We start from the raw sequence: 15,808 nt of genomic DNA on the forward strand, positions 1-15,808 counted from the left end.
AATGGTCATCATTCACTCACCTTCATTCCATAACCCTGCACATTCCTCCTTTGCCAATAATAAGCCAATACCATCCTGAAATACTTGATTGGACCTGCTTCACCACTGTCTCAGCAGCACGTTCCAAACCACAACTACTCACAAATGTTTCTCCTTGTATCACCATTGCTTTAGTTACAACACAGGGTAAACCCTCCTGCTTAATTTAAAACCAGCAACTCAGAAAAAAAATTATCCCGTGCAGTGATCTGTTAAAATTTGAGTGGCCAAGAACTATTTAAAGTAAAAATTAACAGCTTAATTTCTTATAGTATTACAGAGAATAATTAACTAACAACTATTGACAACTCCTTCCTCCAACCTATCTGTCATCCTCTCTTCTATAATACTAGCTGGATTAAACTTCTGATTAAGATTTACAGGAAAATTCAAATTTTAAAACTAGCCAGCGGTTGAATCTTCTCTTTATCTTTGTCAGTACATGGGCTCTCCAGTTCAGTGTTGAAGTTTTTCTCTTGTGTAAACTCTTTCTCTAGACAGGTACCTCTCAGAGAGTTCTTGCTACCAGTCTACAGCTGTTGGTCTGGTGGCAGTTCTCCTCCCAACTGTTCAATTCTCCCTGGTCTTATACCCCAAAGCATCGGATTGTGTCACTGTCTTTTCAGATTGTCAATATCCTCAATCAAACTTGATTGGAATTTGGTATTTTTCGGGGTATAATTTAAATTGATTGGCCTAATTTGAATCTGTTTTGTCATTTCCAGGCAACCAGCTATCCCAGTAGCTGGAGCACATTGTGTCTTATTGAGAACACTTGGTGCTGTCACTGCTAGCTTTTACTCTCTTAAAGGTATAGTACACCCACATCTTCATAACACTTTTTTGGGTGTCATGAGGGCATCAGTGGCTAGGCCAGCCTTTATTGTCCATCTTTAATTGCCCAGAAGAAGGTGATGGTGAACTGCTTTCTTGAGCCATCACTGTCCATTTGGTGCAGATGGATTGATGCTGTTAGAGTGGGAGTTCCAGGATTGTGCCCCAGCAACTACGAAGGAACAGTTGTATATATTTCCAAATTAGAATGGTCGGCGGCTCTTTACAGCCTTCGATCAAAAACAGACAATGGGCTGAATTACAGTATAGTTTCATAGAATCCCCATAGTGTGGAAACAGGCCCTCCAGCCCAACAAGTCCACACTGACCCTCCGAACAGTAACTCACCCAGACCAATTCCCCTATTCTCTTATCCTATATTTACCCCTGACTAACGCACCTAATCTGCACATCGCTGAACACTGTGGGCAATTTAGCATGGCCAATTCACCCTAATCTGCACATCTTTGGATTGTGGGAGGAAACTAGAGCACCCAGACGAAACCCAGACAGACACAGGGAGAATGTACAAACTCCACACAGACAGTCGCCTGAGGCTGGATTTGAAGTCCGTTCCCTGGTGCTGTGAGGCAGCATGCTAACCACTGAGCTACCATACAGATGGAGCTTTTGTGGTGCAGTGGTAGCATCCTTATCTTTGAGCCAGGAGGACTGGGTTCAAGTACTCCCTGTTCCAGAGGTGTGTAATAACATCTCTGAGCAGATTGATGAGAAAATCGTTTTTTTTTTACAAGGTCCCACATAAAAGATTTATCAAGAAGACAAATGCACATGGATAATTTGATAAAGTGGATTTAAAATTGACTCACTTGCATGAGATCAGAGGGTGATTCCAGAAGGCTGTTTTATTGACTTGAGGCTAGTGTTCAGGGATCTGTACTGGGTCCCCTATTAGTCTTCATTTATGTGAATGACATAGATGACTGTGTGGGGTTGGATTAGTAAGTTTGCAGATGACACTGCAAAGCCTTTTTCCTTGGATAGTGACGGCTAGCATGAAGGGACAGAGCTATAAATTGAAGGGTGATAGATATAGGACAGATGTCAGAGGTAGTTTCTTTATTCAGAGAGTAGTAGGGGCATGGGACACATTGCCTGCAACAGTAGTAGACTCGCCAATTTTAAGGGCATTTAAATGGTCATTGGATAGACATGAGAATGAAAATGGAACAGTGTAGAATAAATAGGATTCAGGATTGGTTCCATAAGTCGGAGCAACATCGAGGGCCCAAGGGCCTGTATTGTGCTGTAATGTTCTATGTTCTATGGCACAAAGATTGGTTGGGTGGTTAACAGTGAGGTTGAGTGTCTTGGGCTTCAAGAAGATATAAATGGAGTGGTTAAATGGACAGATAAATGGCAGATGGAACTTAACCTTGAAAAGTGTGAGGTGATACAATTTGGAAGGAGTTATTTGACAAGGAAGTATTCAATGAATGGCATGACCCTAGGAAGTTCTGTGGGACAAAGAGACCTTGGAGTGTTTGAGCATAGATCTCTGAAGACAGTTAGTAGGTGGTGAAAAAGGCATATGGGACACTTGCCTTTATCAATCGAAGCATAGATTACAAAAGCAGGGATGTCATATTGAAATTGTGTAGAGCTTTGGACCACAGCCAGAGTACTGTGTGCAGTTCTGATGTCCACATTACAGGAAGGATATGATTGCACTGAAAGTAGTGCAGAGGACATTCACCAGGATGCTGCCTGTGATGGAAAATTTAAGTGATGAGTGTAGGGTTGGACAGGTTCGGGTTGTTTTTGTTGGAGCAGAGAAGACTGAGAGGCAGTCTGATTGAGTTGTGCAAGATTATGATGGGACATGGACAGAGTGTATAAGGAGCAGCTGTACCCCTTAGTTCAAGGGTCAGTCATGAAGAGACACAAGTTCAAGGTGAGGGGCAGGAGGGTAAGTGTGGATATGAGGGAAAACTGTTTTACCTAAAGGTTCGTGATGGTCTGGAATGTGCTGCCTGGTGGTAGGGACAAATTGCCTCACATCCCTTTAAAAAGTACCTAGATGAGTATTAATCACACCACAACATTCAAATCTATGGGCCAAGTGCTGGCAACCGGGATTCGATTGTAGGTCAGGTGTTCATTGCATGTCAGTGCAGACTCAATAGGCCAAAGGGCCTCTTCTGCATTGTATGATTCTGTGAACTGCAAAAGGGAAGGTGAGAGTGACTGTGTGTGACACCAAGGGCAATTTGACTGTGTGTGGCATCAAGGAGACCGAGCAATACGAGAAGTGATGGAAATCAGAGGAAAGCTCATGCTGATTGGAGGAATGTCCAGTACAAAGTACAAAGGTTGTGGTTGTTGGAGATCAGTCATTTCAACTCCAGGGCATCTTTGCAGAAGTTTCTCAAGGTAAAGACTGAAGTCTGACCATCTTCAGCTGCTTTATCAGTGATGACTGCACAATGTTCAATACCATTCGTGACTCCTCAGGTACTGAAACTGTCTGTGACCAAATACAACAAGACCTGGGCAATGTTCACACTTGGGCTGACAAGTGACTTATAGCATTCATGCCATGCAAGTGGCGGACAATGACCATCTCAAACAATCTAACTGTTTTTCTCCTTGATGTTCAACGGCATTACTATCGCTGAATGCTTCCCTATCAGCACTCTGGGGGTTACCATAGAATCATAGAATATCTGTAGTGCAGATGGCCAATTAGCCCATCAAGTCTGCATCAACCCTTCGAAGATCATCCACCCAGACTCACCTTCTCCCCAACATCCCTCTAACCCTACAGTTACCATGGCTAACCACTCAGCCTGCACATCGATGAACACTATGGGGAATTTAGCATGGCCAATCCACCTAACTTGCACACCTTTGTATCATTGACCAGAGTTTAAGATTTGGGGAAGGTCAGGATTGTTCATGACAGCAGTGGAGGAGACAGGCAACAACCACACTCTTTTACCACCCTGGAACTTGACCTCACGGATAGCCATACAATTGCCCAGCCTGTTGGATGCACAGGAATAAGGCCTGCAGGTCAGGAAATCCAGGTCAAACTGTATTCTCAGAAAAATCTGTCTTAGGTTTCAGGACCAAAAGCTAAACTAGGGTCCTGGGAAATCTGGGATGGTTAGTCACCTCAGTGTACATGTTCATTATGGCCTGATTTCCAGTTGATAGCACTCAGGCCTCTGGGTTCAAGACCTACTCCAGGGCCTGAACACACAATGAAAACTGATGTATCAGCACAGTGCTGAGCCTGTGCTGCACCAGCAGTGGTACCGTTTTCCAGAGGAGACACTAAAGCAAGATGGCTTTTGTGGTGGATGTAGAAGATTCTATGCCACTGTTCTGAGGAAGAGCAGGGGAATTGTTCTTGGTATCTGGACAATATTTATCCCTCAATCCACTTCATAGAAAGCGATTACCAAATGAACATAAGAATTCGGAGCAGGCCACTTGAGCCTGTCCTGCCATTCAGTAAGATCCAAATATGTCTCTAATCTACCTACCAAAATGCATAACCTCACACTTCACATTATATTCACCAGGATGCCACCTGCTATGGAACATTTAAGTTATGAGGATAGGTTGGACAGGTTCCGGTTGTTTTTGTTGGAGCAGAGAAGACTGAGAGGAAATCTGATGGAGGTGTGCAAGATTATGATGGGACTTGGACAGATAAGGAGCAGCTGTTCCCCTTAGTTAAAGGGTCAGTCATGAAGGGACACAAGTTCAAGGTGAGGGGCAGAAGGTTAAGGGTGGATATGAGGGAAAACAGTCACTCAGTATTTAGCACTGCTGCCTCACAGTCACAAGGGACCTGGGTTCAATTCCAACCTTGGGTGACTGGCTGTGTGGAGTTTACATGCTCTCTTCATGTCTGTGTGGGTTTCTCTGGGTGCATTGGTTTCCTCCTGCAGTCCAAAGATATGCAGGTTAGATGGATTGGCCAAGCTAAGTTGCCCTGTTGTGTTCATGTAGATGGGTTAACTGTGGTAAACACAGGGTTATGGGAATAGGGTGGGATACTCTTTGGAGGGTCAGTGCAGACTTGAATGATGTCTGTCTGCACTGTAGTGATTCTACATTCTTACCTACCCCTGATAATCTTTCAAACACTTGCTTATTAAGAATCCATCGACATGTCCCTTAGAAAGGTTCAAAAAACTCTGCTTGCAATCCCTTTTGAGGCAGAGAATTCCAAAAACTCTCAATTCTCATCTCCCCCATCTTTAATGGGTGACCACTTATTTTTATACAGAGAGACACCAAGCTCTGGAATATGACGAAAAGCCGTTGACCTGAAGAGTTAACTCTGTTTTCATTCTCCACAGATGCTGCCTGACCGACTGAGAATTTCCAGCATTTTCTGTTTTCATTTCAGATTTCCCAGCATCAGTAATACTTCGGTAAATAGGCCATGGTCTACTTTGCATCTGTCTTTGCAGTGGTTCCTGGCCTATATGTGGATGGTATGATGTGAGAGCTGGGCAGTAGAGGAATGAGTTTGCCTGGCTTGATTTAACTTTACACATTCACTTCTCTTAAGATAACAAACAGTGTCAGCATTCCAGCCATGCATATTTTATAAGTTTAAACTTCTTGTATTTGTCTTCAAAAGAATTTGAACGCACACACTATCCAGATGTCTTTGCCAGAGAAAGACTAGCAGCGAAAATCGATCTTCCTGAAGCCAGAATACAGGTAACTAAGTAAGATCTATCTATGTTAGTATGAAATGTTGTGGATAATGCAAAGATGCAAGCTGTCTACAATGTAAAGTGCGACACAATGAGGTTTACAAAGTATACAGTGATGATTGGGTTTAGATGACTGGTTGAACACAGCTACAAGAGATGTCTGGGCTTCTCTACAGAACAGGCAATCAAATAGCCTCAAGGAAAGAGGGTTTCTTCAACCCTCCGAGTACCAATCTGCCTGTATATCTTGAAAATTGCATTATACATTTTGCCCACTTGAGGTTACCATATGTACGTAAACCAGCTGAGGGAATTGAGGAAGAAGAGAAGGACAAATATAAGAGTGTTTACGATTAACAGCGTGCACAGTTCTAATTCTAAATGTCTCTAGCTGAACAGGTTTCAGTCCTAAGGATGTCACAACACAATTTCCATTTTGGTTGCTTTACTATTGGTTTGACTTCTGAATTCACCTTGTACACAGTCCCCACTGTTACCAGGGCTGACAGGCTTAAATGAGCAAGGTATTTAATTCCTGTCCCCTCAATGGTGAATTTGGTGAAGGAGAGTATTCCAGCTGTTAGTTCACTGACATAGTTCACCGCACCTTCCCATCTCCATTGTGATGGGGTCTGTGACAGCAAAGCTCATGTGTAGCCACCCTGACCACCATCAATGAAGATCATGAGTGAGCAATGAATGCCCACTTAAGGGCATCATCCTACCATTGCTAGCATTAACTCAGAGACTGGCAGGGCATTCGCCATGTGGGGAACACAATGAGAAAATCTGAACAGGCCTGACTGAGGGAGTTGGCATCGAGAAGGGTGCATCTGCTGAGAATCTGCCCTTGCTGTCAACACCTTTCTGCACACTCTCTGTGACTCCTGTCCTGCAATTCTGCCAATCCAGCTCTCACTCACCAGTGGTCTAGGTTCCACTGGCAATCCTCAGCCTTGGGGCCTGGGGTATCATTGGCAGCAGCCACTACCTCCCCGGTGATGGTGCCATTCGATGTAGCTACTGGTGTTTGCCTGGCAACCTTGGCAGCCATGGTGTGGAGGTGCCGGTAATGGACAGGTTATAGTCCAACAGGTTTATTTGGAAGTACCAGCTTTCAGAGCGCTGCTCCTTTGTCAGGTAGCTAGTGAGGCAGGATCATAGGAGCCAGAGTTTATAGTAAAAGATCAAAGTGTCATACAACTGATGCGAAATATTGAACAAATCTAGATTACTGTTAACTCTTTAATCTCTTAGAATGGGGATGCAGGTTTCAAGTGATTGATATGTAAATCCCAGAACCTCTTTCAAGTCACAGTCCTGAGACAACTTAACGTTTTATATATAAAAAAGGTGACATCTCAGCTCAGACAATGCATTAAAGGTGTGAGGTTAGAGTTCTGTCTGTATCCCATCCGTGAGTCAGACTGGTTCTATTTCCAAAGTAGGAATTAATAAAATGTCACATGGACTGACTGCCCACAGTTTGAACAAAATAGAATGCATCTGCAAATATAAATCTGGTGAGACCTTCATCCCACCTTCCTCCAACCCTCAGGGTCTTTGATCCCGTGAAAGGCTGGTTAAGTGCAGGGCTGGCACTTCAGCTGGTAAGCCTTTCTAAAAAGAGGGGAGACAGTTCTCTTGCCAACTAACAACTGTAAGAATCACGGATGCTGTAAGTCAGAAACAAAAACAGAAAATGCTGGAGAAATTAGAGTTAACATTTTGAGTCGGGTCCTGAGGAAGGGTCACTGGACCCGAAACGTTAACTGATTTCTCTTCACAGATGCTGCCAGACCTGCTGAGCTTTCCCAGCATCTTTTGTTTTTGTTGCTAACACAGTTCTCTTGCTGGTTTGCCACCTTCAATATCACCCTGAGAGGACACCTAGCAATTGTATACTGGGTCTTGATGCTCTCAGGATGGGAAGTCCTATTGTAAGGAGTTGAGTTTAACACTTCTGTTACTATATCAGTGAACTAACAGCTGGAATGCCGGAGTGGTCTGTGTAGCAGCAGCACTCTGGAATGCCAATGGCCTTTGAGTGGAGCTCTGGCAACATCTATGATCAGGAGGAACGTGAGGTTCTTTGTTCTTTCTGTTGAACATTTCTTCCCAGGGACACTTTATCACAAGATCACCAGCTATAACAGAGCTGAAGCTCAACAGTCTAGAGCTGGCTCTTCAACCCCAGTTGAATTCTGCCTTAATCGTTTGCCAGCCTTGGTTTATTGGAGCATACCTGTTTCTAAGTCAGGTGTCTATGGGTTCAAGCTCCACTCTGGAGATTTGAGGGTATAATCGAAGCTGATGGAGCTGTGAAAAACCGGGGAGGGCTGCAGTGTTGGAGATGCCAACTTTTAGATGAAATGTTCATCTAATCTGTGCTGTCAGTCAGATGTAAAAACATTTCATAGCACTGCTCACTGAAGAGCAGGGCAGATCTCCTCACCCAAAATTGTTTTACATTCTCTTAAATTGTTCAATGATGATATTGCATTCATGTGGAGAATGTGGGAGTATGAACCTAGACCTCCTGGCTCAGAGACAGTGACATTACCATTACACCAGGAGAACACGTGGTCCAAAGCTGGACCAGCATTATTCAAGGCAGATGATCTGATCGTTAACTCATTGATGTTTGTGGAATCTTGCTGTGCACAAATTTCGTTCCACATACTCTGTGTAGTAGCAGTGACTGCAATTCAAAAATACTTCCTTCCCCGCAAAGTGTTTTGTGACGCCCTCAATATAAATGCAATTCTTTCTTGACTTTGTATTGACTGATTTGCTGCAATGTTCCTGATAACTGTTCCCTTATTAATTGTATTCAATTTCCTACTGTTCGCAACATATCATTTCTCAAATGACTTTTGCATTTGAATGCTGTGGCATTTTGCATTATTATTATTCTTTAAAACCCTTGAGGCTTGCCAACCTAACTTTGCAGGATGTTTGTTTTTATTTTGTCTTTCTCACCTCAAGGTATGGTTTTCCAATCGACGTGCCAAGTGGAGGAGGGAAGAGAAACTCCGCAATCAGAGGAGGCAGGCGTGCAGTGGTCCGAGTCACGTCCCCATCAACAGCAGCTTCTCGCCTACTCTATATCAGTCAATTCCACAGCCTGCTACCTCAGGTCATTATCCCACAACTGGTCACTCTATTAGTCCATACTGAATGCTCCCGTATATCACTGAACATTTTGCCTGACCCCTCCTTTTGACACCTCTATTTTTGCCTCATCTTTAAATGAAATCTTAAACTGAGACCCTCTCAACTCAAGTGGATGTAGTAGGTCCCAAGGTACTCTGTTGAGAAGGAACGAGGTGCGCTCTCCTCAGTGGCCTAGCCAAATATTTCCCCACCCACTAAAAGCAGCTGATCTGCACCTTACGGTATTGTTATTTATGGGATCTTACTGTTCACAACATTGGTTACTATGTTTCCTACATTAGAACGGTGATTACACTTCAAAATTACTTAATTGGCTATAAAAGTGCTTTGAGATATTTTGAGCTTGGGGAGGATGCTATGTAAATTCAAATGATTTCGCTTTCGCTCTCTAATGTGCTCTCATCTTCTGCTTGGGTTCAGATGCACACAAGGGGTACTATGAAATTGTACTCTGTCTTCACCTGTCCCAATCACATCCCTATGAATTCTTGACCCTCGTGTTATTGTTTCCTCTGGACCACTGCCTCCTTTATCCCTCTGTGCCATTACCTCACTGCTGATAGCTTGGCCTTGAATTTGAGCTCAGATACTGATATTCTAGCCTTGTTCTATGAATCAGGATTGGTTCAGTTCCTGCACAGGCTGAGCTTACTTAAGAGGCCCTCCTTCTCAACTTCTCCCCTGAGGTGTGGAGACTATCAGGTTAAACCACCACCAGCTATCTCTCTCTTACAAGAGAACAGCCCTTCAGGACCATGATAATGTCACTTTTATCATTAGACTAGATTAGATTATCGACAGTGTGGAAACAGGCCCTTCAGCCCAGCAAGTCCACACCGACCCTCCAAAGAGTAACCCACCCAGACCCATTTCCCTCTGACTAATGCACCTAACAGTATAGGCAATTTAGCATGGCCAATTCACCTGCCCTGTATATCTTTGGACTGTGGGAGGAAACCAGAGCACCTGGAGGAAACCCACGCAGACACGGGGAGAATGTGTAAACTCCACATAGACAGTCACCCAAGGCTGGGATCGAACCCAGGTCTCTGGCGTTGTGAGGCAGCAATGCTAGCCACTGAGCCACTGTGCCACCCATTATCCTTCAATGGCATGTGGGCGCTGCTGCAAGGGCATCATTTGTTGCCCAGCATTAATTGACCTTGAGCTGATTCATTTTCCAGATACATTGCTATGGGTCTGGAGTTACATGTAAGGATGGTAGATTTCTTTTCTTTTTGATCACTGGTGAACCAGATGGCTGTTTACAGTAAGCAGTGATAGTTTTATTACTGAAACCAGCTCCCAGCTTTATAAATTGAGCTTAAGTTCCAACAGCTGCCCTGGTAGAATTTGAAACCACATGGGCAGCATAGTGGCGCAGTGGTTAGCACTGCTGCCTCACAGCACCAGGGACCCGCATTCGATTCCAGCCTCAGGCGACTGTCTGTGTGGAGTTTGCACATTCTCCCTGTGTCTGCGTGGGTTTCCTCTGGGTGCTCCAGTTTCCTCCCACAGTCCAAAAATGTGAGGTTAGGTGAATTGCCCATAGTGTTAGGTGCATTAGTCAGAGGAAATGAGTCTGGGTGGGTTACTCTTCGGCGGGTCGGTATGGACTTGTTGGGCCGTAGGGCCTGTTTCCACACTGTAGGAAATCTAATCTAACCAACAGACCATTCGGTTGCATCTCCAGATGACTAATGGAATGAAATTGCCACAATAACACCGTCATCTCATAATTGGCTATAGACCATATTATGGATAAATGGTTTTAGGAAATGTTGCCCTAAACTTCCAGGCAAAGATGGAATAAACCGCAAAAAGTTTATCAAAACCGTCTTAAACTGCTTGCAGGTAATCCTGGTTAGAGACAAAAAATAAACTGCAGATGCTGGAATCCAAGCTAGAAAAACAGGGGACTGGAAGAGCACAGCAAATCAGGCAGCATCAGGAGATGGTGAAGTCAACGTTTTGGGTGTAACCCTTCTTCAGTCCTTGCTTGCTGTGTTTTTCCAGCCTCCTGCTTGTCTGCTAATCCTGGTAACCATGACCAAATATGGAAGCATAAGCAGTGTTGGACAATAACCTATTTGACCTTGGGGGTGTGGGAGCATCACAGACAACACATACTTTGTCTATGCCCAACGTACAAATGTGTGCACCTTCCACAGCATGGCACAGGAATCCAAGGTGACTCTTTCCCTCCATAGTCTAGGACTGGTGATGCCATTTGTGCCACAACAATTCCTGTCCAGGCTGAAACGAGCTCGATCAGTTTAAGAAGTGAGATATCGTTGACATTGTTGTGTTCCATTTTCTCTCTTCAGGACCAATCCTGGGCAGAAACGAGACCTCTCTTGCAAACAGTTACAGTACGCTTCCACCCATGCCAGCTTTTGCCATGGCAAATAACCTCCCTTTGCAGGTATGATCACTAAAGACGGGAATGGGTTGGCAATGGTTTGACCCACTGATTTCTCCATGTTGCAGGCAGTGCCAGTAGGTGGCAATGGTGGCTCACAAGTGAAAGCAATGGAGCCCCTTTGTGACCCATTCTCGATATAATGTATAATCTCGACCAGCGTCTGAGTACAATACGGAGATTGCTTCATTATCAGAAATTTGGTTCCATGAGTGAAATTTTAAATATTTAATTATGGCTGTGGTTCAAGTAAGATATAAAAATTATTATTTGACCCACTTTAGGCTGTGTAGGTAGTTCTACTGGTAGCCTACCTTAAAGAATATTACCAAAAACAAACATTGTTATTATTTATCGTGCTATTTATGTGACTTTGCTGCATGTAGAACTCAGGCAGTGGTGCCTTGGTTCCACTCTCGGGAATGTCGAACACAGACAAAGGCCACATCTTGGAAAGTCAAACACATGGAGATACTGCAAGTCAGATGGTTGAACGGATAAGGATGTCACACTTTGGAAGTCTGGGCATGGTGAGCGAGAGTGGCCTTGCCAAGATGTTGCAAATCAAGTTTAGGTAAATTACGTTAAAGTGAATCTGACTGCACTTAATGAGCTCTCGCCAACAGAACAATTTTACAGTCAACCAACTTTAAATGGAATGACTCTAAGTGAAAACCTGCAGTACTTACAATAAAGAAGAAAAGGAGTCCTGCACATATTTATGATAACTTTATTCCTTGTTGCTTTTTGTCAAACCATCTTGCCAGTTTAGTTTGGGGTAGTTAAAATTTACTATGGCTATTCTATGTTCTGTGACAATTGCAAACCTATTTCTCCCTAAAATTCTTTTTCATCTTTAGATGGTTTGCAGTGTTTCCCTTATCTCTTCATTCAGTTCATTTGGTTTCTGTTTTAATCTTTGGTTAGTTTGCTGTTTTTTTCTATTGACATATAGTTTGGCAGATCAACTACACACTCCCCCTACTTGTCTATCCTTTCCGATGAAAACCTGCAATAATTATCATAAACCTTAGTTAGTCCTGTACTTTTAGGTTTTTCAATTATTCCTTCTGTGCCTAATTCATTACTCCTTGCCTTGAGCTCCTCAATTTTATTTTCATGCTGTGTACATGTAGTTTAATTTGTCTTCAATAGTCCTTTTTATTATTCTAATAGTTTAATGACTTGTCATGTCAGCTTTGTTTTGTTGCTTTCCTTGGTTTATCCATTGCTGTCATCAATTATTTCTGTTATCTTCTGGCTACTGTTATTTTTGCCATATTTGTCCCCCATATTTGCTCTCATCTGGTTCAGATGCAGCCTTGCACAGCAATACAGGTTCTTCCTGCTCCATTACTAGGGCTCTTGTTTTGGATATGGATTTTAGTAAGGCGTTTGATAAGGTTTCCCACAGTAGGCTATTGCAGAAAGTATGGAAGCATAAGATTGAGCGTTATTTGGATCAGAAAATGACTAGCTGAAAGAAGATGGTGGTTGATGGGAAATGTTCATCCTGGAGCTCAGTTACTAGTGGTGTACTGCAAGGATCTGTTTTGGGGCCACTGCTCTTTGTCATTTTTATAAATGACCTGGGATGAGGGCATAGAAGGATGGGTTAATAAATTTGCAGGTGACCACTTAAGGTAAGTGGAGTTGTGGATAGTGCCAAAAGATGTTGCAGGTTACAGAAGGACATAGATAAGCTGTAGAGCTGGGCTGAGAGGTGGCAAATGGAGATTAATGTGGAAAAGTGTGAGGTGATTCACTTTAGAAGGAGCAACAGGAATACAGGGTATTGGGCTAGTGGTAAGATTCTTGGTAGTGTAGATGAGCAGAGAGATCTCGGTGTCCATATGCATTGATCCCTGAAAGTTGCCACCCAGGTTGATAGGGTTGTTAAGAAGACATACAGTGTGTTAGCTTTTATTGGTAGAGGGATTGGGTTTCGGAGCCATGAGGTCACGCTGCAGTTGTATAAAACTCTGGTGCGGCTGCACTTGGAGTATTGTATAGTTCTGGTTACCACATTATAAGAATGATGTGGAAGCTTTGACAAGGGCTCAGAGGAGGTTTACTAGAATGTTGCCTGGTATGGAGGGAAGGTCTGATGAGGAAAGGCTGAGGGACTTGAAACTGTTTTTGTTAGAGAGAAAAAGGTTGGGAGGTGACTTTAAATAGAGACATATAATATAATCAGAGGATTAGATAGGGTGGACATGGAGAGCCTTTTTCCTTGGATAGTAATGGCTGGCACGAGGGGACATAGCTTCAAATTGAGGGATGATAGATATAGGACAGATGTCAGAGGTAGTTTCTTTACACAGGGAGTAGTGGGAGGTGTGGAACGCCCTGCCTGCAGCAGTAGCAGATTCGTCAACTTTAAGGGCATCTAAATGATCATTGGATAAACATATGGATGAAAATGGAAAAATATAGGTTAGATGGGCTTCAGATTGGTTTCATTGGTCAGCACAATATTGACGGTTGAAGGGCCTGTACTGTGCTGTAATGTTCTCTGTTCCATGTTCTATGTTGACCTATGAAATGGAACCCTTGTTCTCACACACCAGTCTTTCAGCCAAGCATTCACCTCCTTGATTTAAATATTCTTTTGTCAATTAGCACATGTTTTGGGATAACAATAATGAGACCTGATTGTTGAATTTAGTTCCTGACTTCTGATATTCCCTGAGCAGGACTTTCTTCCTTTGTTTTTCAACTTTGGTCCTAATGTGAATCACATTAACTGGCTCTCCCCCCTCATCTTCCCTCTCCTTTGCTCTCCAGCTTCTTTGAGGTATCATTTAACTAGAAACAGTAGAAAGAGCACAACACTGGAATCTTGGGAAATTAAGCGGTAGTTTCCTCCCAGACGTTGATGGAAGTCTGGAACTCCCAGCCTGAAAAAATGGTAGGGGCCAAAACACTCCTCACCGTTAAAGAAAGTACTTAGGTATGGACTTGAAAGGCAACAGATCGAGAGCTGCAAAGTGATTAAGTTTGACAGCAAAGAATGACCACAAAATCAATAAAGAGGAAAATGAATGAAAGTATGACAATGATCTAACCAAGCACAAAACAGATGGTAAGAATTTCTGTAAATATTTGAAGAGGAAAAGAGTTAACACAGCAAGGATTAGTCCTACAGAATGACTTGATTGACTTGATAGAGGTTTATAAGCTGATCAGGGGAATAGATAGAGTAGACAGTCAGAGACTTTTTCCCCGGGTACAACAGAGTGTTACAAGGGGACATAAATTTAAGGTGAAGGGTGGAAGGTATGGGGGGATGTCAGGGGTAGGTTCTTTACCCAGAGAGTGGTGGGGGCATGGAATGCGCTGCCTGTGGGAGTGGCAGAGTCAGAATCATTGATGACCTTTAAGCGGCAATTGGATAGGTACATGGATAGGTGCTTAAGCTAGGACAAATGTTCGGCACAACATTGTGGGCCGAAGGGCCTGTTCATGCTGTATTGTTCTATGTTTCTATGTTCTATGTTCTAATGAAAGATGGGAAAATCAATAATGGAAATTAAAAATTGCCAGACAGGTTGAACAGGTATTTTGCATCGGTCTTCACTACAAAGGATACAAATAACATTCCAGAAGGAATGAGAAATTGGGAAGTGGAAGAGAACGAGGAACATAAGAAAACCACAATCATCAGAGAAGTGGGATGAAGTACATTTATGAAGTGCTTCGTTGGCTGACACATGCATAGGTCCGGATGGACTTGATCTTAGAGTCTTAACAAATTGGCTCATGAGGTAGTTGATGCATTAGTTCCAATTTTCCAAAACACTCACTTCAGGAATGGCTCAATTAAATTGGGAGATAGTGAATATAATTATTTTCTTCAGCAGGTAGAAGATAGAAAGCAAAAAGCTTTTGGAGTACTAGGCACAGAGCTGGCCGCCCTGCTATAGGAAGGATATTATTAAATTGCAGAGGGTGCAGAGAGGATTTACAAAGATGTTACTGGGGCTGGAGGTTTTGAGGTATAAAGAGAGGATGGAAACGATTGGACCTTTTCTACTAGAGCTCAGAAGGTTGAGGGGTGACCTTATTGAGGTTTATAAAATCATGAGAGGTTTGGATAAGGTGACTAGCAAAGGTCTTTTCCCCAGGGTAGGGGAGTTCAAAACTAGGGGACATATTTTTAAGGTGAGAGGAAAAAGATTTAAAAGGGATCTGAGGAGCACAGACAGTGGTTCATATGTGGAATGAACTGCCAAAGGAAGTGATAGATGTAGGTACAGTTACAACATTTAAAAGACATTTGGACAGGTACATGGATAGGAAAGGTTTAGAGGGATATAGTCCAAACGCAGGCAGGTGGGATGAGTTCAGTTTGGGAAACTCTGTTGGCATGGACGAGTTGGACCAAAATGTCTGTTTCTGTGATGTATGGCTCCATGACTCTATGACTCCATAAAGTAGGATCCTATGTTTTCCTGTGTACTAGCCACTGACTTGAAAAGCAACTTATGGCTGACTGAAATGGTTTGGAAAATTTTGAGGATATCATTGACCCTTATAATAATTGGAAGACATAAAGCCGTATATATTGATCAGGATGTGCCTGTGTCCTGTGTAATAACCAAGACATTGTATCCTTTCTAGTCCTCAAGAT

At 43.0% G+C, this 15,808-nt stretch overlaps 1 protein-coding gene across 7 annotated transcripts in view; it reads left to right on the forward strand.

Moving 5' to 3' along the window:
- Window positions 1-15,808, forward strand: part of LOC122542208 (paired box protein Pax-6-like) — a 77,440-nt gene that overhangs the window by 53,704 nt on the left and 7,928 nt on the right. For 6 of the 7 annotated variants that reach the window (XM_043679690.1, XM_043679693.1, XM_043679695.1 and 3 more), the window contains 3 exons: window positions 5,498-5,580; window positions 8,565-8,715; window positions 11,081-11,178. In XM_043679690.1, coding sequence (XP_043535625.1) covers window positions 5,498-5,580; window positions 8,565-8,715; window positions 11,081-11,178 — 332 coding nt within the window. Of the gene's footprint in view, window positions 1-5,497; window positions 5,581-8,564; window positions 8,716-11,080; window positions 11,179-11,561; window positions 12,461-15,808 lie in introns of those variants that run through there. The other variant, XM_043679694.1, reaches the window with a different exon arrangement.

The sequence above is a fragment of the Chiloscyllium plagiosum genome, chromosome 39, assembly GCF_004010195.1.
Source record: "Chiloscyllium plagiosum isolate BGI_BamShark_2017 chromosome 39, ASM401019v2, whole genome shotgun sequence".
Taxonomy (NCBI): Eukaryota; Metazoa; Chordata; class Chondrichthyes; order Orectolobiformes; family Hemiscylliidae; genus Chiloscyllium; species Chiloscyllium plagiosum.